This window comes from Copadichromis virginalis, linkage group LG6 (assembly GCF_057382275.1).
Source record: "Copadichromis virginalis isolate Kocher_CV1m ecotype Utaka linkage group LG6, C_Virginalis_male_GT1.1, whole genome shotgun sequence".
NCBI classification, from domain to species: Eukaryota; Metazoa; Chordata; class Actinopteri; order Cichliformes; family Cichlidae; genus Copadichromis; species Copadichromis virginalis.
In genome coordinates, this window is record NC_140623.1 from 32,335,495 (window position 1) to 32,356,262 (window position 20,768).

General features: G+C 42.6%; 1 protein-coding gene across 11 annotated transcripts in view; it reads right to left on the reverse strand.

The window, feature by feature from the left end:
• add3a (adducin 3 (gamma) a) overlaps nucleotides 1–20,768 on the reverse strand; it is a 104,498-nt gene that overhangs the window by 7,310 nt on the left and 76,420 nt on the right. For 8 of the 11 annotated variants that reach the window (XM_085459909.1, XM_085459906.1, XM_085459904.1 and 5 more), the window contains 12 exons: nucleotides 15,663–15,801; nucleotides 14,930–15,081; nucleotides 14,039–14,119; nucleotides 8,524–8,673; nucleotides 7,938–8,081; nucleotides 6,946–7,044; nucleotides 5,243–5,419; nucleotides 3,230–3,487; nucleotides 2,893–2,997; nucleotides 2,021–2,107; nucleotides 1,222–1,257; nucleotides 413–536 (listed from right to left, as the gene is read on the reverse strand). In XM_085459909.1, coding sequence (XP_085316035.1) covers nucleotides 413–536; nucleotides 1,222–1,257; nucleotides 2,021–2,107; nucleotides 2,893–2,997; nucleotides 3,230–3,487; nucleotides 5,243–5,419; nucleotides 6,946–7,044; nucleotides 7,938–8,081; nucleotides 8,524–8,673; nucleotides 14,039–14,119; nucleotides 14,930–15,081; nucleotides 15,663–15,801 — 1,552 coding nt within the window. The remainder of the gene's footprint in view (nucleotides 1–412; nucleotides 537–1,221; nucleotides 1,258–2,020; nucleotides 2,108–2,892; nucleotides 2,998–3,229; nucleotides 3,488–5,242; nucleotides 5,420–6,945; nucleotides 7,045–7,937; nucleotides 8,082–8,523; nucleotides 8,674–14,038; nucleotides 14,120–14,929; nucleotides 15,082–15,662; nucleotides 15,802–20,768) is intronic. The other 3 variants (XM_085459913.1, XM_085459911.1, XM_085459910.1) reach the window with 2 other exon arrangements.

Genomic DNA, 20,768 nt, shown 5'->3' on the forward strand with positions numbered 1-20,768 from the left:
AAAGATGATTGTGATGGTTAATAGACCAGCATTTAAAAAAAAAAGAAGATTTACTTTAAATAAATGTATCAAAACCATGATATAAAGTGATAAATTAAAAGAAAAGGACCAGTTTCCTGCACCGGAGTAAACTGACGCCAGCACCCAGCTAAGCAGATGACAATTCCTCTTGCTGGCTCAAACTAATCTCCCGATGTGCGCGCTCAAATTGTATCTTGCATATTGATTATTGATCCAATTTGTTTCAAGCCCCGGCTCAATATTTTGTTGTTTAATGAACCTTCACCGATTGGTAAGGTCGTCTGCAGCTGGCAGCAGGAAAGAAAACTCTGGGTTCGAGTTCATCTCGCCATGTGTGCGTGAGCTTTGATGGTTGTTAACAGAAGTGTATTCGTGAGCGTATGTGCCGTACCGCTGAGGCCCAGTTGCCTTCTCTCCACGTTCTTGCGATACTCTTCCAGCGCCTTCTCTGACAACTCACTGAAAGGGTTGGGAGGCAGGGGAGCCATCTGCTCTTCCTCTGTGGGCACGTATGGCTGGGGAGGAGACAGGCAGAGGGGTGAGGATGGGACACACGTACACAGAGAGAAATAATCAGGAGGCACTGGCACACACTCTGAAATTTAAAAAACAAACCATGTACTAACACACAAGCACACACCAAAGGTACACGTACCAAAAAAAAACATGCACACACACACACACACACACACAGAGAAAACAACACCACCTCTTTAGTCATGACTGCACTGACCGACTTAAAAGAAAAATACGTTTTTTAAAAATGGCACAAACACCCACTGTGTCTGAGGATGACAATCATTCATTAGAGGATGACTAAGGCAGCTCGTGTAAAGATAAAACCACATCACAGAGTCCACATCTAATCAACTCCACGCAAGATGTTTTTATTACTCACATTCGTGCACACACACACAACGCACTTGAGCTTAAATCTCTGCTAAGCTTTCTGCCTAAAAATGTCAGAAAAAGACTCGTGCTCCAACAAATCATCACACTTCAACAACTCTCACGAACAAGTGCAGTTTCGTTTAAAGCAAACAAGTAATACATTGAAAACAGCTGTCAATTTTAAAGCAAAACTCTACTACAACACATGCAGTGGTTTTTGATCAGAACGAGTGATGAAGTGTTAAAAATCATAAAACGAACAAAAAAAAAAGTAAAAAACTAAAAACAACCACAGACAGGAAAACGTACGTTGGTATTTACCAGAACGTTTATCTGCACCAGATCCTTCAAGACAAAACATTAAACCACGAAACCATCAGCACCACAACTTCTAGTTGAGACATTTTTACTTCACTTGTTCCATTAATTTATACATTCAATTCTATCCTTGCTAGTAAAGTGCAACTGTCAAGAGCTTCATTTCATCCGTTATAAATGTGTTTACTTGTCTCCCCCTAGTGTTCAAGAGATGTCATTAAAGTGGCTTAAACTGGCAGTCTGAACAATTTTGGATAAAGTTTTTTTTTTTAATAGTTTTGGAGAGTCCTCCTCCTCTAATGTTCTCACTAAGTCATTAAGATTAGGAAACTCCTGTAATATGCAGAAAAGCTCTATCATAATCACAAAAAAGCAAATCTCTAATCAGCCAGAACAACTAAGCCCACCTATAAGTTTCTCCTTAAAGTTAGATAAAGATGTCCTGCAAGCCTCAACTGTTTTTATAGCATTATCAACACCAGCTATTCTGGATTTTCTTCAAATATCTGTAAGGACTTTCTGTTAATTGAAGAATATCCTGCAAAAACTGTTTGTCATGTACCCCGGTGTGCCCTTTAAGAGGAATTAAAAGTATTTATTGTTAAGTCACAGCATCTAACTGCTTAAACTTTATGCATTTTTTGTGAAAACCTGTCTTGTTAAAACAGATATTAGATGTTACACATCTACAGTTTACCACCAGATACTTTCTTCTTTGAAGCTCTGCTCTCTAAAAACGACGGTTTCCACAGAACACGAGGTTTAGAGGCGAGAAAGAGGAAATTCTCACCTTTCGCGGTTCATCGACAGGGATGCCTGCGAGGTGCTGAGACCGCGGCCCTGATGACATCACATCAAGCCGGTTCTGCTCTCTGATCTGTAACGGGACGAAACACACGGTGACTTACTCTAATAACCCAAACAAGTGAACACAAACATTCTGTCAGGAATCAGGACAACATGCCTGATACAGTCAGATGTTTCAGTGCCTAGATTTGTACTGATTTTGTAAGATGCTCTAAAACCAGTGCAGTGACAGTTCAAATGTAGCCGTCTTCACAAGCACTGACTACAAATTATACAGTAGTATGATTACATGGGGACCAGACTATACACATAAAAGTATGGTAGAAAGAGACACTCTTGACAACAACTGTACAGTAGGCGACTCTTTAAAATTATTTTTATAACTAATCTACTTTGATACTATAAATGTTAAATTTAGGGGACTGGCTGCTGTAAATCCTCACCTCTGTTAATCTGAATGATTGATTTCGACTGTTTTCTGCTTTGTTTGGTGATTTCTATATAATCTTTATTGAAACATTATTACCTTTATAGTAAAATTAATACTATTACTATTTAGCATGGCTCTAGTTAGCTACCCCCTGGTGTACATATGCTCATATTTGGCTTTCAGAATAGTAAAACAAAAAAACCTGATACTTCAAAGTAGCATTGTGGCTGTTATGCCCTCCTTAAACATATGAGGCTATGATAGAGATTTATTTAATTATTAATTAAGTGTTAATATCCTCACACTTTTAAACAGAACCCAGCACAAAATAGTAAAGTGTATCCTACAATTTCTGTCACTCCATCTTTAGATTTTCGTCACGTTGAAAGCATCAAGCGTCTGCTAAAAATGGTAGTTTTACTTACTTTGTTCCTCTTCGCCAGCACTTCAGTGGGATCTGTGTTGAGAGGGACAAACTGATTGGGATCCTCGATACGAATTGGGGTTCCTGGGTCATCTGCCTTCATCCACTGTTAACAGAAGACCAGTGAAAACTTTGTTTCAAAAAATATAATAATAATATTAATAATATTAAAAATAATAATGATGATGCAGCTGAACCCCTGTAGTTCACAATTTAGCCACTAGATGGTGATCTAGTACCATTTGTTCTTAGCACTGGGATGCAAGTCCAGCCAAAACACAGCAGTCCACAGTAGCTGTGGGTATGTACACACCAACTTTCCCAGCCACACTGCTCACCGTGGTTGTCCGGCTGTTGTAGCGCTCCTCTCCACCTTCTACGCTGACCTTGGTGTAGCTGTTGGGTGAATTGAGCCAGCGTGTCTTCTCCCTCTGCTGCCGCTGCTGGAGAAACTTGAAGGGCAGCCGTGTTGCACCACTATCCGCGTCCTCTTCGAACATGAACGCTGTAACCGTGGCGGGGATCTCGACGTCGCTCTTGTGCCTCGGCTTCTCCCGGATGATGGGGTGCCGGTATGCATAGCCTGTCCTGTAGCCCTAAAAGGCGTCGCAGAGGATCACATGTAGGGTTTGCTTTCTTTTATCTGGTTTGTGCTGATCCATACATTTACATAGGCCTTGTCATATGTCACAGTAGTCTCCCCACATCATCCATGACTACTGCTCCAGAATAAGTTTTGTATCATGACATTGATTTCACAGCTGACATTATAAATAATAAACATTCAATCGGTTTCGTTTTTAGTACATGAACGACAGAAATAAGCATTGATTCCTGTAATGCTGGTTGGCCTGCCAGTTTCATAGTTAGTCACATGGAAAAGAAAGACTGTGCTTTGACTGCAGGCTTTCTGGCAACACAGAGGACAGCGTTAGATAGTCATTTCCTGTCTGACCCCCTTTTTCTCTCACCCTTTTCCCTCCATCCTCTTCCTTTCCTCTCTCTCTCTCTCTCTCTCCACTTTATTCCCAACCATCTTTTTCTCTCACATTCCCATCGCTCGTCCCTCAGTGCACTCTTTTAGTCCAGCTGGTTTTCAGACAGTTTTCCACACCAGGCTTGACAGCGAGGTTCCGTTCTTTTGTCTCTCCCCCTTTCCTTTTCATCTCAGCCCCCACATCTCAGTCGATACTGACATTTCAACCTAACTGAGCTGGCGTGATCTCCTCCTGCAAAATTCTGCTTTATATTCAGACATTTCTAAATATTCACAGCTGGCAGCTTGCCGAGACACAGTATAACTACTCGATTTTTCTCCCACTTTCTCCCTTTTTGTTACAAATGTGCCTTGGTCCTGTCCTGAATCCAAGAATTTATCTGACACAAATGCCGTTTATGAAGTGTGTAAAGGGGGAGAGTAGGAAAGCAAGGGAGACAAAGATGAACTATTCAAAGTTGCAACAGTCTGGGAGGCAGTGATTCATTGAGAAAGCAGAGGGGGAAAAGAGGAGAGAAAGGTGGGAGGGAAGCATGGAGAAAGGTGAAAAGTGTCGGGTGAAGCAGGCGAGCGAAGCACACGCGGATAGAGATGCAAGGAGGACAAAAGGCATGAGAATCTGAGACAAGGAAGAACATTCAGCAAATCTCCAGGGACTGAACCACTCCAGATTTTTTAAGTTATCACTGTACTAACAAAACGCTCCTCCATTTCCTTTAAATTTCATTTGCTGTTCTTTCCAAAGATGAGCTTTGGAATCAGCACTGCTTCTTTGCATTGCAAGTTAAAAGTTTAGTTTACTGTAGGTGGCGCCCTTTTCCAGTATTGTTCACCCACACTAGCCACCACTGCTAGTAGCTGAATAGTTCTCCATCATTAGTGCAACAGAAATAAGACTGAAACAAACAGAAAGGTGAACTAAAACGAACCTCGGACCAAATGTGTGCCATAGTGGTTAAACACCAGATGTGACACTTTTATGAAATCCATATAGGCCTGTTATTATCGTTTTATAAATCAGTAACTGAGTGCTTTCACACTGGATACCCTTGGATACCAGGGATTTGTGTCTACTCCTGGTTTTGAAGCAGGGATCTTACTCATGTTAAGTGAAACCAAGATGGGTTACTTTGCTAAAACAAATGATTACACTCCTGATTTCACAAAGCCACAACAAGTAAAGATTAAAATGATTTATTTTATGATTATTATGCATTTTTTGTGTCATATATATCTTTTTTAAAACTATGCAAGTGTTTATTTAGGTCTTTTTTGTGCCTTTTTCGGGGGGGTTTGTGTGGTAAACTGACAAAACTTTCACTTTTGATGTTTAGGTTTTTCTTTATACACTTACCAGATTATCCAGCATCCTCATCAGAGACTCAAACTCCAGCTCACCGATTTTCCACTTGTATTGCCCAGCCATGTTGATAGCACCCGCCGAGGCGACGGCGAACACTCGTGATTTGTACTTCTCCTGGTCCAGCACTATAAGGTTGTCCACACCTCCAGCACAAGAAATGGCATTAACCTGAGGACAGAGGGAGACAGACGTGAGCTTCTACTGGTGGCTGGTGGCTTACGCAACACAAAAATAAACAACACCCCCCTCCTTCTCATAATACATGTGCGGCATTGGATCATCTATCTAAAAGGAGCATAAGCAGGAACAAATTTCCTGACCATTTCCCCTGCAGACTAAAAGTGTCATTTAGCAAAACCAAAATGAGAGACCCCTCCGGCTACCACGGCATTGAATTTACAGTAGATGACATGCAAACATGCCTGAGGGGATTTATTTCGAGAAATTAAGCTGGGCTGGGCTTTGCGGGATGGATTAATGTTTTCTTTTGCTTGACCAGGGAGAGTCAATCAGGAGATTTGGTTTGCTGTTACAGTGGAGCGGGGGGGCACAGCCGTTCATCTCTAAAATCCACCATATTCACCAATGAACAGGAAGACACGCAAGAACAAAAAGCAAGACAACAGAAATCCAACACAGCTGTATTTTCACTTATTGCTACAACTGCCCCTTCAAAATGGAAACAGCTGCACAGCAGTCAGCTGCACCAACCAAACCACCACCGAGCAAAGTGGGCAGCGTTTATCAGCTTGTTACAGTTTGATATTCTGGGTAATTCACGTGGATGTTATTTTGACATGCAGCATCCACCTAATCGATGCTGCAAACCAAGCACACACCCCAAAGTCAATGACACTCACTAATAACCTCCACCAGCAGTGCACTACAACACACACCAGTAAAAGATCCACCATCCTGCAGCCCACAGGACCCAAAGAATCCACTGCTGGACACCAAAGGTCACTTAAAGAGGACGTCTGGCAATATGTTAACAGGTGCACAACAAACAGATCCAAACCCTTATAAATACACGGCAATGAGAAGTGTCTGAATGACCACTGAGATTTAAAAAAAAATATTATTTCTTATGTTCCATTTCAAATACTGCTGCAGCTAAGTTGAGCTAATCCACAATCCCTGACAAACACGCCACCGCTCTCCGGGCTTATCGCCATCTTATCGGAAAAGATTACGCAGACCGACACATTACATGAAATATGAATATACACTTAAGATAACCTCAAAATGAACATGCAGTCAATAAACATTCATTCATGCTGCCCAATTCTCACCCCTTGAAATCTTATGTATCACCTTCTGTTCAGCTTTACTAATTAAAAACAAAACACGGAGAACACCATCCTTCTCTTAATGCTGCTTTGGACCAGCGTCAACAATAACACATCAGATTGTTGCTCCCTTCATCAGACTCCTAATAGCCTTATTATAAAGCTGTGTTTGGCCAACATTTTCCACATGGGGAGAGATTATGAGTTAGAGCGTTCTTAAAATAGAGAGGGAGAAATGTGAAAGCAGCTGTGGAGATTAGATTTAGCAGGAAAGCTACCGCCCTCCTGGACTAATGCGTGTGTTTGGAAGCCGAAGAGAGAGAGTGTGAGTGTGAGCGTGAGCGCGTGTGTGTGTCGGGCAGGAATGTACTGGGTACCAGCAGCACTTGGCTCTGCAATGTGTACCTGGATTTCACAGGCATACTGAGCGCTGTAGATGTAGTGAAAGGCCTCTTCGATGGTCTCCCCGAGAGCAACCACGCCGTGATTCCTCAGCACCAAAACCTGGAACGCGCACACAGAAAAAGTCATTGTAAGCATCAGAAGAGTCCGATCACAGAGAGGTACTACAGGTCCATTTCTCTAACTTGTATTAAATGAGACCGTTAGATGGTGTTTATTTTATTTATTCAGCAAGTAACCAAGTCAATGGAAGTACTGATGGAGAATGTGCGTGCTCATGCTGATTTGTATCCAGAAGCTCTGTTTTCTCTAGTTCTTAAAAAATGTTGGCCCAGGGGACAGAAGAGCTTCAAGAGTTTGAAGGTTGAAATCATTATGATTTTATGTATCAACAAGGGCTTGGCCACTGGGCGATGACATCAGAACCTGGCAACAGACAAGCAGCGGAAACTCCCTTGAATTCCCAGAATGTTTTCCAGTTTAAATTCCATCAACCGGTGATTTTTTTTTTTTTTTTTTTTAAAGACGCCAGAAAGCAAGACATACACATGGAAGGCAAATAGAAAACCCAAAATAAGGGTGCCTGACTGCCCTACTATTGCTCCTTGTTCGAAATAAACACCCTGATATTTCAATCGTTTTCCTGTCTTAGGTTAAAGGGATGAGATCTAAAACAGGCTTGATTATTTTGAACTACCCCAACATATGGGCCTAAATTGCTCCAAGCCTCTAAAAGTTTTGGTCTGTTGTCTGAAAGACTGCAGAAACGCGACTCAAAGACACATTTTGGCTCTTTTTTATCAGCAAACCTCTGGGACATACACACTCCAGTCTGAAGCTAGAGATACTGGTAGAAAGCTTTTTAATACATCTGCACAAAGCTAAGTTTATTGTTTGCACTTTTTATTTACCGTGTGGATTCTTCAAATCGCAAACCAATTATGCAAAAGTGATGGAAGATGTTGCGCAATGTTTAGTCTCCTCGCTTCGCCTACCTTTGTTGTTGGCCCCAGGGCCTTCTGTAGCTCTATGCGCTCATCCTGCTCATCCAGACTGCCCTGGTAGTTGTAGTAGGCAATATCACCCAAGATCAGCGCCTCTTGGGAAATGGGCAGGATACCACACTTCATAGATGACACCTGAAGCAGGAGAAAGGTGAGAAGGAGACAGCAGAGACATGCCAGCAATGAGAAACGTTGACCGGTGGATTACAGCTGTATAGCTGCATTATTCTTTAACGTTCGGCAGCAGATGTTTCTCGTTGGTGCTCCTGTGGGAAGAAAGCTTGGAAACTCTGGCGCTCTCTGATGACTGCGGTGATGAGCCTCTTTGTTGTTGCAAAACTTTCATTTCTGCGCTGTCGAGTCGTTTAAAGATATTCCCTTTTGGTCGAGGTGTCAAGGTAATTTTACGGGATATCACTTCACTATTCAAATTCATCCAGCCTGAAATACCTCTTCTCAAATTGAAATCGCACCCCTCTTAAAAAAAATAAGCATCAAGCACCAATCTGCAGGGAAAATCATCACAGAGAGGTTTGCAAGGTTGGGTATAATATAACGTGTGGTAATGTGAACTTACAGCTGCTGTGGCAGGAGTGTGCACGTGTATGATGCAGCGGATGTCTGGACGCATGGAGTAGATGGCAGCATGGGGGCTGAAACCTGCGGGGTCGATCCTCAGGTTGGTGGAGCCCTGGTCGATCACATCCCCGATGATGTTGACTTTCACCTGGGGAGGCATGGATAGGGTGCTTTGAGGATATCTGCTTTGAGTGGTTAAAAACACTTTAACCCAAGCAATAAGCGGCAAGAGTACGGCAGGGCTTTAGAGGCCACAGAGAGACGATGTACTGTAAACCATCACAACATCAGTGAAATCAAATATGCCGATACAAAACTAGCTCACAAGCAGGTTATAACCCTGCAGTGTTAACCAAGCAGGCCTAAAGATAAGCCAACATCTGTGAGTATGATGGCACAGAAATCACATTACAACAATTCCTCCTTTCTGTATGCTCATCTCTGGGAAATGAATTTACGCTTTACCAGGAAACATAATAGTGGAACGGAGTGGACTCACTGTGACAACTTCATTACCAAGCAGTTAACAGTTATTCGATTACATGACCGGAGAGAAAAGCATTCGAGTCAAAAGATATATAGAGGACCTGGAGGGACAGAGAGTACAATACCGGGGGGGGAGAGAGACTGATAACTGGACACAGAGACTGTGATATAAAACCTGGAGGAAGAGCAAGTGCAGATGTCAGTCCTCACAGTAAAACCTAATAACAAACCGAAAACACAACTTTGCCTGCAGACCTTGTGCACAATTGGCATCACTAAGCACATGTTGTTCTGTGATACAAGCCAGAAGCAGCCTGCTCACATTTCTGACCCCCCCCCAACAAGGTCCAAGAGTGTGTTATCACACCAGGAACACGGCATCCATCATCCAGTCAGAGGCTCATGAAACAAACCCAGTTCAAACTGAGCCAGCTCAAAAGTGTGGGGTTTGGTACTTAAAGTGTGCGTGGAGCAGGAAACTATTTCCTTCCAAAATTAAAGGAATTACATTTTTTTTTAAACCCCTTCAAACTCTGTTTTTAATCTCTCATCATCATATTACTCAAACTAAAAACCCACCCTTCCCATCCAGGGCTTCTTCAGAGCTGTGCCTCTACTCATTAGCTTTGGTAGCAACAGATCATTTTTATTTTAGGAATAAAAAACGATTCAATAACAAAAACTGCACAAACCTACTGGAGGTGTGGCTTTAAGTTTTCACCTCGCAGAAAACTTGACACTCGAGTATTGATCACTGAGAATATAACAGATTTTTTAAAAGTAAGACCAAAGTGTTACCATGGGAAACTTGCCACTACTCAAACTTCTGAATAAATAATCTTGTTTTACTTGGTTTGAGGTTTATAACTACTTGGATAGTTTAGAGTGTATTTCCTTTTACATCCTTTTTAGATCTGGTCACTACTTATTCATTCTTTAGTAAAACAAGGAAATTCAGTAAGACATTTAACCTCAGAAAACTGCATACGACTAAAAATATTGTTGAAAATTAACCATATTGTGTTGGCACGGGGCCAATACAGCGCCTGAGCAATTACCAGCTCGACTGGTTAATACGTCTCTTTCCTGAAGAGAGTCCACAGATTGTTTCCGATCTTTGGGTCAAATGAGGCTGAAAATCCTCAGACGCATTCTGAGTGGTGTTCAGACTTTTAAAAGGCATATGGGTGTTTGGGCAGATGAATTTATTGATCTTTCCAGCAGAGGAAAGTGAATGGCACTAGCTAAGCGTGAGTAACTAACCCCATCTATGTCTCCACACACCCTCTCCTGACAGCCATAGCCAGCTGCCGTGTGATCGAACACCGTTATGTCACATGGCCGGTCCATTATTGGATCACCCCCGTCACACCCTTCAAACTTCAGCCCTTCAAACTGAGAGGCCCTTATGGCCGGTGTAGCACCTCTAATCTTAAAAATAAGTCAAAGGACGTGTCAAAGAATCTGAAATGTGATGCAGCTGCATGGTAGGGAGGGGATTAGAAGCTGATAAGGAGAGTGGGGCCAGAAGCAGGCAGTAGAAACTGAAAAGGAAATCTCTGAATTCCTTCAAGGGTTCAAGGTTGCCTGATTCAAGCAAATCAAAGAGTAAAGAGAGTAATTCTCTCACCTTTTGACTCTGATGTGTAGTCAACAGTAATTTCAATGAGAAGTTTAGAGACATGAAATGGGAAACTTTGCTGTGACTTCAGACTAAACTAAAACAACCAGATGGACCAAACATTTTTTCTTTTCAACTCCAAACTCAAACTGACCTCAGAATCACCTCAAAGCTCAAAGAGTAATACTGACAGGGAGAGACAGATGCAAACTAACCAAAGCCAACTGCACCACAGCTGACCCCAACACAACCTTTGACACGCTTTATTCTGGATGACTTCCTCCTAATCAATTTCTTTGCCTTCCTAAACTCTTGAACTTAATCATGTAACTATTGAGCTTACTAAGACAAAGCCGGCTGAAAGTGGAGAGAGAGATTAAACAGATGGATATAAACAAAGCAGTGCCAGACTGGCATCAAAACACAAACACTAAGGAAAATCTGGAAGTGCCAGGTTACACGAATTTGTTCTGTCTTTCAGCGTATGCAGTGCTGTGGTCAACTTTACTGCCCGACCACAGGATAGATGGATGTGGTCCAGACAAACAAACTAAAAATACTCACAGCTGAATAAGTTTGCCATATACTGCTTTTAAGGATTCTGTGGCTTCTAGTAAAAGTTATGGCGAGTAAGTTTGATTGAGTTTGCAATCATGGACATGATTAATTACACTTTACAATGATTTGAGCCAGAGACAGAAGGTAAGAGCATCATCTGTTACTTTGTGCAGCAACAGAGCTAAAACTAAGACTAACACAACATTGTCAAAGGTAAAAGTTTTCTTTTTGCTAATAGAATAACAGAAAAGTATACTTGGGAGGATGAACAACCAAGAAGCCTGATTGGACTTATCAGCCTTGAGCTGACATTTGACAATGAATATATGGCATGAACCATCCATCCATCCATCCATTTTCATCCGCTTTGTCCGAGGCCGGGTCGCGGGGGCAGCAGCCTAAGCAAAGAGGCCCAGACCTCCCTCTCCCCAGCCACCTCCTCCAGCTTATCCGGGGGAATACCAAGGCGTTCCCAGGCCAGCCGAGAGATATAATCTCTCCAGCGTGTCCTGGGTCTGCCCCGGGGCCTCCTCCCGGTGGGACATGCCTGGAACACCTCACCCAGGAGGCGCCCAGGGGGCATCCTTGTCAGATGCCCGAACCACCTCAGCTGGCTCCTTTCGATGTGGAGCAGCAGCTGCTCTACTCTGGGCCGAACTTCTCACCCTATCTCTAAGGGAGAGGCCAGCCACCCTTCGGAGGAAGCTCATTTCTGCCGCTTGTATCCGCGATCTCGTTCTTTCGGTCACTACCCACAGCTCGTGGCCATAGGTGAGGGTAGGGACGTAGATCGACCGGTAAATTGAGAGCTTCGCTTTTACACTCAGCTCCCTCTTCACCACGACGGACCGGTGCAGCGTCCGCATTACTGCAGCTGCAGCCCCAATCCGTCTGTCGATCTCCGGCTCCCTTCTCCCATCACTCGCGAACAAGACCCCGAGATACTTGAACTCCTCCACTTGGGGCAGGAACTCATCCCCGACCCGGAGTGGGCACTCCACCCTTTTCCGGCTGAGAACCATGGCCTCAGATTTGGAGGTGCTGATCCTCATTCCCGCTGCTTCACACTCGGCTGCGAACCGCTCCAGTGCGAGCTGGAGGCCCTCACCCGATGAAGCCAACAGAACCACATCATCTGCAAAAATCAGAGATGAGATTCTGAGGCCACCAAAGCGAAAGCCCTCCGGCACTTGGCTGCGCCTAGAAATCCTGTCCATAAAAATTATGAACAGAACCGGAGACACCCCGAGGGACACGGTCGAATGCCTTCTCCAAGTCCACAAAACACATGTAGACTGGTTGGGCAAACTCCCATGCACCCTCAAGTATCCTGGAGAGGATGAAGAGCTGGTCCAGTGTTCCGCGACCAGGACGAAAACCGCATTGTTCCTCCTGTATCCGAGGTTCGACTAACGGACGAACTCTCCTTTCCAGCACCCTGGCATAGACTTTCCCAGGGAGGCTGAGGAGTGTGATCCCCCTGTAGTTGGAACACACCCTCCGGTCCCCTTTCTTGAAGATGGGAACCAATGAACCAAAATAAATATGAACCAAATACTGCTGGCATTACTGCTATTGGTAAATAAATAAATATCAAGTTTTATCCTGATTATTTTGTTGCAGTACTGAACTATTATTTCTGTGTGCTAATCAAAGACATGTCAACGTCCATGTCTAACTAGTTAACTATTGCAGCAACAGGTTTTTGAGGCAGCAAAGTTACCCTAGTGAAGAGAGTCTGTTCTGGCGGTTTCAGGTAGGTACGCTTGTTTTGTGTCTGTACTGCAAAGAGAATTTATTGTCTGAAATTATTATCAGCAATTTGGCACTTTATTCCCTTTTAAGGAAATAAAGCAGATTTTCAGGGCAAGTTTACAGTGTGTGCTGAACTAAAGCAAAAAAGACAAACAAACCCCTATTAAATTAAAAACAGACTCAAAAATGACTGAGTTCAACAAGGACATGTTCAAACCACTCAGCCACCCACGAGGCTTTACTATCAGGAAGTAGCAAGTTAGGCGCAGAGATTTATATTACTACCTTCTAACCACTCTCGCAGGTCAAAAAGTGAAATCAGCTTGTCAGCGAGGTGCTGACAGATTTCACAATCTGGCTGCAGAAGCACACCTGCAGCATATTATCCCGGATTTTATCTGTTTGCGCAGGTGTCGAAGACAAAGTAGGAGAGTACAACAAAGCTACTACACAGAGGCGAACCCTGGTTCTGTTTTTTAAATTGTCAAATGGAAAAAGCAGAAATAAACAGAAGTCCGACAATCAGGATGAGACATGTTGATGAGACAAGAGCAACAGAAAGAGAAAAACAAAACGGAGACAAACCAAAATAGAAAGTGAATTAGAGGGAGCTGAAACGTACAGAGGGAGGTAACGAGGTTGCCAACGAACTCTTAAACACATTATTGCACATTTAGCGCCGTGGTATGTCGAGCACAGCTGAAACTGGGGAGACGGAGAGACTGAACCACCTACAGTGTTTGCTGACAGAGAAACAGAGTGGCTAATGTCAACATGAGAGGTGCCGGTGACACAGAACATGATAAACACGTACACAAAAGGGACAGTCAGAGAGAGACGGTGGGATCTCGTGCACAGAGAAGACCAAAAAGCACTGGAAAAAAGTTCATCTGGTAATGGGAGAGCGCTAGTTGAGTAAAGCAAATGCAAAGCCATTACAGTCCAATGTAATGCTGGCACAGTTACACAGAGAAGGATGCTGACGCAGACATTTACGATGCATTTCATTTGTAGCAAGAAATTAAATTAACAGGCAGAGCTTGTAGTTAAAAAACTGTCTTTGGATGAGACCACAGTGGCTCGTGTTTCTTACCAGGTTTGAAGCAGATGCCTCAGCAAATGAGAGTCCTCTGGGGATGATCAGGATGTGGTCTTGTTCTTTACTGACTCGGCCCTAGGAGAAAACACAGATTGAGGACTAAAGGTTACTTTTAGTTAGAAAAAAAATTAACCAGACCCAAGTTGGGACTGCATTAGAATAACAAAGCATTAAGAAAGAGTTGAAATATGGACTAAACAGTCAGATCTGCAATTAAAACATGCTTGCCAGCAACCTCCCTGTACATTTCTGTGGGCAACAGGGAGTCAGATACAGCATGAAATGGAGGAACTTGGGTGGAAGTGGACTGCAGAGTGGTTTGCCGTGGTCCAACCACTATGGGGAGTCTAAAGTGGCTCAGATAGCGTGCCTTATATGAGACAGCCATTTGTATGTGTAGAAGTGTATCAGCTGAGCCATCAGCTGATGTGGTCACAAAGAAATTATTGCAAAATGCATTGAGGCATTGTAAAGTCATCACTACTAGACTTTCTTGGGAATTTTGCACGGCACTTAAATAAAAAAAAAGAATAGTGCAATATATAGCATTTAAACAAAGGCATAGAATAGTAGAGGACATTCTGAAAGTCTGTGTGGACAGTTTTTGAACTGTAGTATCAGTTTTCTGTAGAAAGTCAAAGGTTACAATAATCTTTGTTGTGAATGACAAGCCAGGTATTTAAGTTGTGATATTAAAGATGTTTTTGTAACCTCGAGACAATTACTGTTAGACTGAAACACCCTTGAAATGACAATAAAAGCTTTCTCTGCAAACAGACCCTCAATGTTTGTACCCGGAAATAATACAGGAGACGGTAAAATTTATGAACTAGATAGATAATAGGGAATTTCCAGTACATCTGTGCTTTTGGAGTAGTGTCTTACTGTGATGTAGGAGTTGGCGAAGTGTGCCCAGCTGAACAGGTCCACCAGTCTGTAGAGGCTGGCCAGTTTACAACGTGTCAGCTTCTCGCCTTTCACCATCGTGGTGGATTCCACTCCGTACAAGTCGTTGATGGGAGTGACCATCCCCAGGCCTAAATGATCATGGACGATGAGAGGAGGGGGAGCAGGAATGTTAAAAATGCAGATTGCGGATCAGGTGGTATTAATATCAGTGACAACCATTCAGGACCAGACATCTGTAGCTAGCATCTGGATTTGTATCTAATGGTGTATCTGACTCTACATGAGAATCCTAATTTACACAGTGGGGTGATGCGAGCAGCACTCAGTCCTTTAATGCCTTTTGTTGTCTTTAATTACAATATTTAAAAAATTAGCTAAACCAAAAGGCTACACAGTTTCTGACGTCTAATTTAGCATTAGTTGTGCATTCCAAGGCTTTGACTTCACATATGGGACTCTTGGACAGAAATTGCAAAGGATCAAAACCCATGGAAATATGCACGGCTTTTCCGGAGTCTGGGGCTGGGATGTCTAAGAGTATTTATGCCCTTAAGCACACAAAGCTCATGTTTGTGTATAGATCTCCTATATTCCAATATTGAGGCTGTGCTTTTGTTTTTCAGTGCAGTTCAAAGTTATTGCACCCAGGGCGCGGATGGCATGTGTTAGTGTCTGGTTGTCTGGGGTAACGAGCACAGTGACCACTTACTGAGGGGGGAAGTGTTGAAACCGGCAACTGTGCTGGCCATAAAGAAGTCTGCGATCTGCCTGAGGGCCAGCAGGCCAGTGGGGTTGTTCCCCTTCCGTTGCTGCTCTTGGATCAGGCTCTCCAATTCCTCCTTGAAAGCCTGAGAAAGATAGGGAAAGACAAAAGGTTGAGAGGGGACACGAGCCAACTGAGAACGTAATGTGTCAAGAACTACAAATCTAACCCTCAAATTAAGAAAAGCAACAGTAAAAAGGATTTACCGGTTAATCTTCACATTGTGACTTTTAGCACATTATCAAGCCTCGTTGAAAAAACAAAACAAAAACAAACATTTTTATTCCATATATAAAAATGAGCCTTTACGTTCAACACAGGGGGCTTTAATCAGGTGTTATGCAGCTTAACTGGGAGACACACACACCCACACACACACACAAAACGAAAACATTTCACTGAAACTGGACATCCAGGTGTATTAATCTCAAAGTGAGGCAATATCACAAAGAAAACTAAGACTATGGCGAGACAGATGAAGATAGGAGGGAGGAGAAAGGAGTAGATTAGTAGTGACAGAGAGATAAAAGAGCAAAAAGATGTGGGAACATTCAAAGAGACAGGAAGAATGCGAGTAAAGACAGGAAGATCGTGGGAGACGTGCTAATCACAGATTAGACATCCTATTTGGGTGTCAATCTGAATCATCCTAAGAGCGCTCTACGAAGCTGGGCCCAGATTGGCTAGATACACAACAAGCTCCGGAAAGGTTGCTCGTCTGGTTAGCTCGCTGCTTGTGCTTTGATTGGCTGCTTGGTGTAACTGGGAGAAAGTTAGTTTGTAGCTAATCCTCTTGTCCAGTCATCTGCTGAGTCCACAGACACGATACAGTATATGCTAACAAGCTCTTATGCAGACCCCATAAACGCACAGCTGATTGAGTGACATAATACAGAGTACTGGGTAAAGCATCTTTCTCACAGTGCTCATAAATCAAGTCGAGTCATAAATCCTATTGTAGATGTTAGCGTTTGAAATATGATGGTGTTTAAAACTGCAGGTAATATTCAGCTAGGCTGTATAGATAACAGCAAATGAAGTAATAAACCCATCTGTATCTCCAGATAACCTTTGTAAGGTTTTAACCTCCCCCGGGGGCTTTCTCACCTCTCTACCAGCTGACTTTACTAAAGCTGTAACCAGTACGTGCGGGTTTCGGCATTTAATCACACATGTGATGTTCTTATACAGCACATGCCGACGACAGGTAAAGTCCGACAGTCTGAGTTTGAGATATTTGATTTGATCAGCAAGAGTTTATTTTGTGTTATCGTTTGTTTTGGTTTCAACTTTTGTTTCTACCTTTTCCTAGCAGACCTTGGTCATCCAAATAGCCTCATCAATGAGGTGTTGTAGGTAGGTAATTGCAAATAAAAGGTAAGTTGTTACTGATATACCATCAAGCTAAAGCTAAGTGATTATCAAATCACAGATACTGTTAGCATGTATGACTTAAGGTTTAAATAACTTGTGTAACTTATTTTAAAACCAAAAGATCAGAAGTGTTTGACACATCTTTACTGACTTCTATTCCTTCTTAGTGTTTATGTGCCATTTAACACAGAGTCTCTTCTAAACACATCTGTCCAGATCAATTAGTTGTTTTCATCATCTATTCATCTCATACACCTTTACATTTCCGTCTATCAGGTAAATCATTAAAATCTTTAGTTTTGTCTCCAATTGAACTTGCCATCATCACTGACAATAACAAAAACACTATGAAGCCTCTTTAAAGTCCTGATTGAAACTTAACACCAGTGATGGAAACCTCTGGAAAGAAAAGAGCACCGCAAGAAAGCTGAATGAATCCACAAACCCTTTTTCCGAGCAATGAAGCCTCCAGTAGGAAAACATCCAATATTGATACCTTTATTTCAGTACTTATGCAACAGTCCACACACTCCCAGTGGAGCTGCATTAGTGCACAAAAACATCACTGACACTTAACTTCCTCTTTTGCCCTTCAGTCACCACACTGGGATGAGTCCATTAGTGTTATGCGAATGTTTTGTCGTTAAATGTGGATCAACCCCCTGCGTCAGGACACTGCTGGTTCTGAACTACAGCCAGACATTCCTCCATCCCTGGTGGTGAGGTTGCTGGAGCAACTGGTCTGCTGCGGATGTCTGACAGTGGTGGGTCTTCTTTGTTTTAAGTTGCTGTTGTTCTGGGTGTCAGTGTTTCGGAGACTGTTGTGCAATCAGACTGACATTAAAGTCACTGTACTAAACCTACAGTAAATTAGAGCCGTGACTCAGAAACGTATCACTGCGGCAGAATCCGTGTTCCCGACTCAACTACAAAGTTCAGTCTGTGCCTAAAAGTTCTCTCTAATCTCAAACTGCGAGCTTGTCACTAGTTGTTCTTGTGAAACTGATGACATAACATGAGCAGAAATCCCATCATTTGGTACAGTTAAACCTTTGACATTGACATTCTACCGTTCCTTAGAAGTGGCTAACATTTAGCTATTTAAACACTTAGCACATACCCACCAGAGTTGTGGGCCTGGACACTACGCTGATAATAAGTCCAGTATACTGCATTTCTGACCTTTTCTCATTAAGTGCTGAGGGATACAAGATGCATAACAAATGAAAGGGAAAGTAGTATCAAGTGCAATCAAAAAAGCTACAGCGTTTAACTCTATTGACTATAAATATTCTTCCACCTTGGAATTCACTCATTCCATTTTGCAGTCACTTGTCTCCAGTTGCCTAGGTAACACTAACATATTTATTACCAGGTCATTTATTAATCAGCTGTTTCCTGCGCTCTCATTGATAGTTGCTTCCATCGCTTGCCTGGAAGTTGAGTAAAGTTTATCTCATCTCCAGCCCACTTTGGGTCATTTCTCCTGTAGTCACTTAAAGTTACAGAATATAATTCACGTTCTCTGATCCCTGGTCAACATTTCACTGCGAACACAGCTTAAAGGCAGAGAATACGATTGCATCATTTCTTGATCATCAAATCCATCCATGTCCCTTGAGACCACTTCTAACAGGATACAGTTCTTTCAAAGAGTAAAGTTGATCATTCCAACACTGCAATGATTTCCAGGAACATGATTTTTCTCTACAGGGACTGGCAGACACAAAACATTCCAGCAAAATGCCTCTCATGACAGAGCTGCTAGATCAACACACTGTAGGAGTTAAGGACTTTGGTTTTTCCTTTAATTTGTCAACCAGTTTCCGTGTGACTCTTCAGTAGCTGAATGCGCCACCATGTTCAGCAATGTAGACCAAGGCAATGAGCAAGATGAAACAAGAGAGATGTGAGAGAGTTGCAGACCCAGAAAACAAAATAACAAGCTGAATAGCTTCATAGAGCTTACTGGAACCACAAAGAAACCACAGAACCACACGCTATTCATTGTTAAAAGAAAAATGTCATCCCAAAAGAACATGGTTCAGTCATGGTTCTTGTGTTGCTTTAGATTTACAACACAAGCACAATTACCTGTTCAGTACATGGATTCAAATGGCAAACATTTGTGCCAATCAAGTGGCAGAAAACACATGGGCATAGCAACACACACACACGCGCGCACACACACAGGCATCTGCTCTACAATTTATGTTTCGCCATTCCCAAGAAGATTATGACAGCAGGGATTAGGTTCCCACAGAATAATCCAGGGACCAAAAAGTGGATCGTATCATTAATATTCAGCAAAACCTCCACATCTCCACAACAACTAAATGACCGTCACGTGTCAAGTTTCCCTTTTAGCCACAGTGCTCTACCTGCTCATCGTTTAAATACAGTTTCCACCTTGACAACCTTGACATGTGGGGGATGGGTGTCAGGTGAGTTTGGTGAACCAAACTCACCAACAGACAACCAGGCTAATCAAGTCTCTCCACTTACTGGAGGAAAAACAAAACAAAACGATCCAATCAGAGAAATGAGGAGGTGTTTTCATGGCTGCTCCAAAATGCCAACAGCCAATCTTTCAAAATTGAACTGCAGCGCTGCTGAGAATGTTAAGTCGACATGAGGGCTGGAGCTCGGCCAGTTTCTCAGTGGAAGGGTAAAAGCCTGAGGGTGGTGAATATTAAAAAAAAAAAAAAAAAAAAACGAAAAATCAAACTGAGTATCTGTAGGAAAACACAAATGGAGTTTCAGATCTTTAGAATCCAGTCTATGTTATGTTAATTTAGCATTTATTTTATATTACAGTTGGCTGATATCGAGCTTTTTCATGCACATATTTGAGCTGATTGACTGAACCATGTTCTTGTGTGGTCTTGTGTGATTAGACCAGTAGAGAAAGATATTTTTGGTGCTATTCCACCGTTTCTGTTAAAACTGGTGTTGCAGATGCAGGTGACGTTTAAACCGTTGATGTCATCCTGTGGAAAAGACAGACGGGACTTTTTAATGAGAGTGTTGGAGCAAAGTCGACCTTGCACGTCTGTGCTTGTGCTCATCAAAGAAATCTGTGTTGCTCCCGATAGTTTCACCATTACCTCACACGCACGCACGCACGCACGCACGCACACACGCACACACACACACACACACACACAGCTCATGTCTTCATGTAAAATTACAGTTTTCTATGAGTCATTGCAACACAGTTTAACTGAGTGCAATACGAAACAGGTTACTGCTTTAAACTTTAAAAGATGAACATTAAGTTTCAAGTAATGTAGTGTCTTCTACAAACTATCTTGGGATCATTTACCGTCACAGGTTAGGTTTACGTTCACCTTGAAAAAATAAAAAGCCTTGCATTACAGCCAAACTGAAGGAACACAATGACCTGCAATTTCAGGGTTGCTGGTAATAAACTGCATCTATCTAAAAAAAAGAAAAAGAAAAGAAAAGCACAGGCCAGGTGAGGCCTGTAATTTCAGACATAGCCTCTACAGTTATGTCAGCAGAATGCTTTTCCTTCAAGCCACCAACGTGACAGTGTTACAAAGCATACAGCTGCCTGCCTGCAAGCTCACCAATGCTATTGATTCCTCCTCATCTAACCTCTGAGCCTGCACCAGTAGAATTTGTCCCCAACAGCAACGGCAGCAACATCTCTCT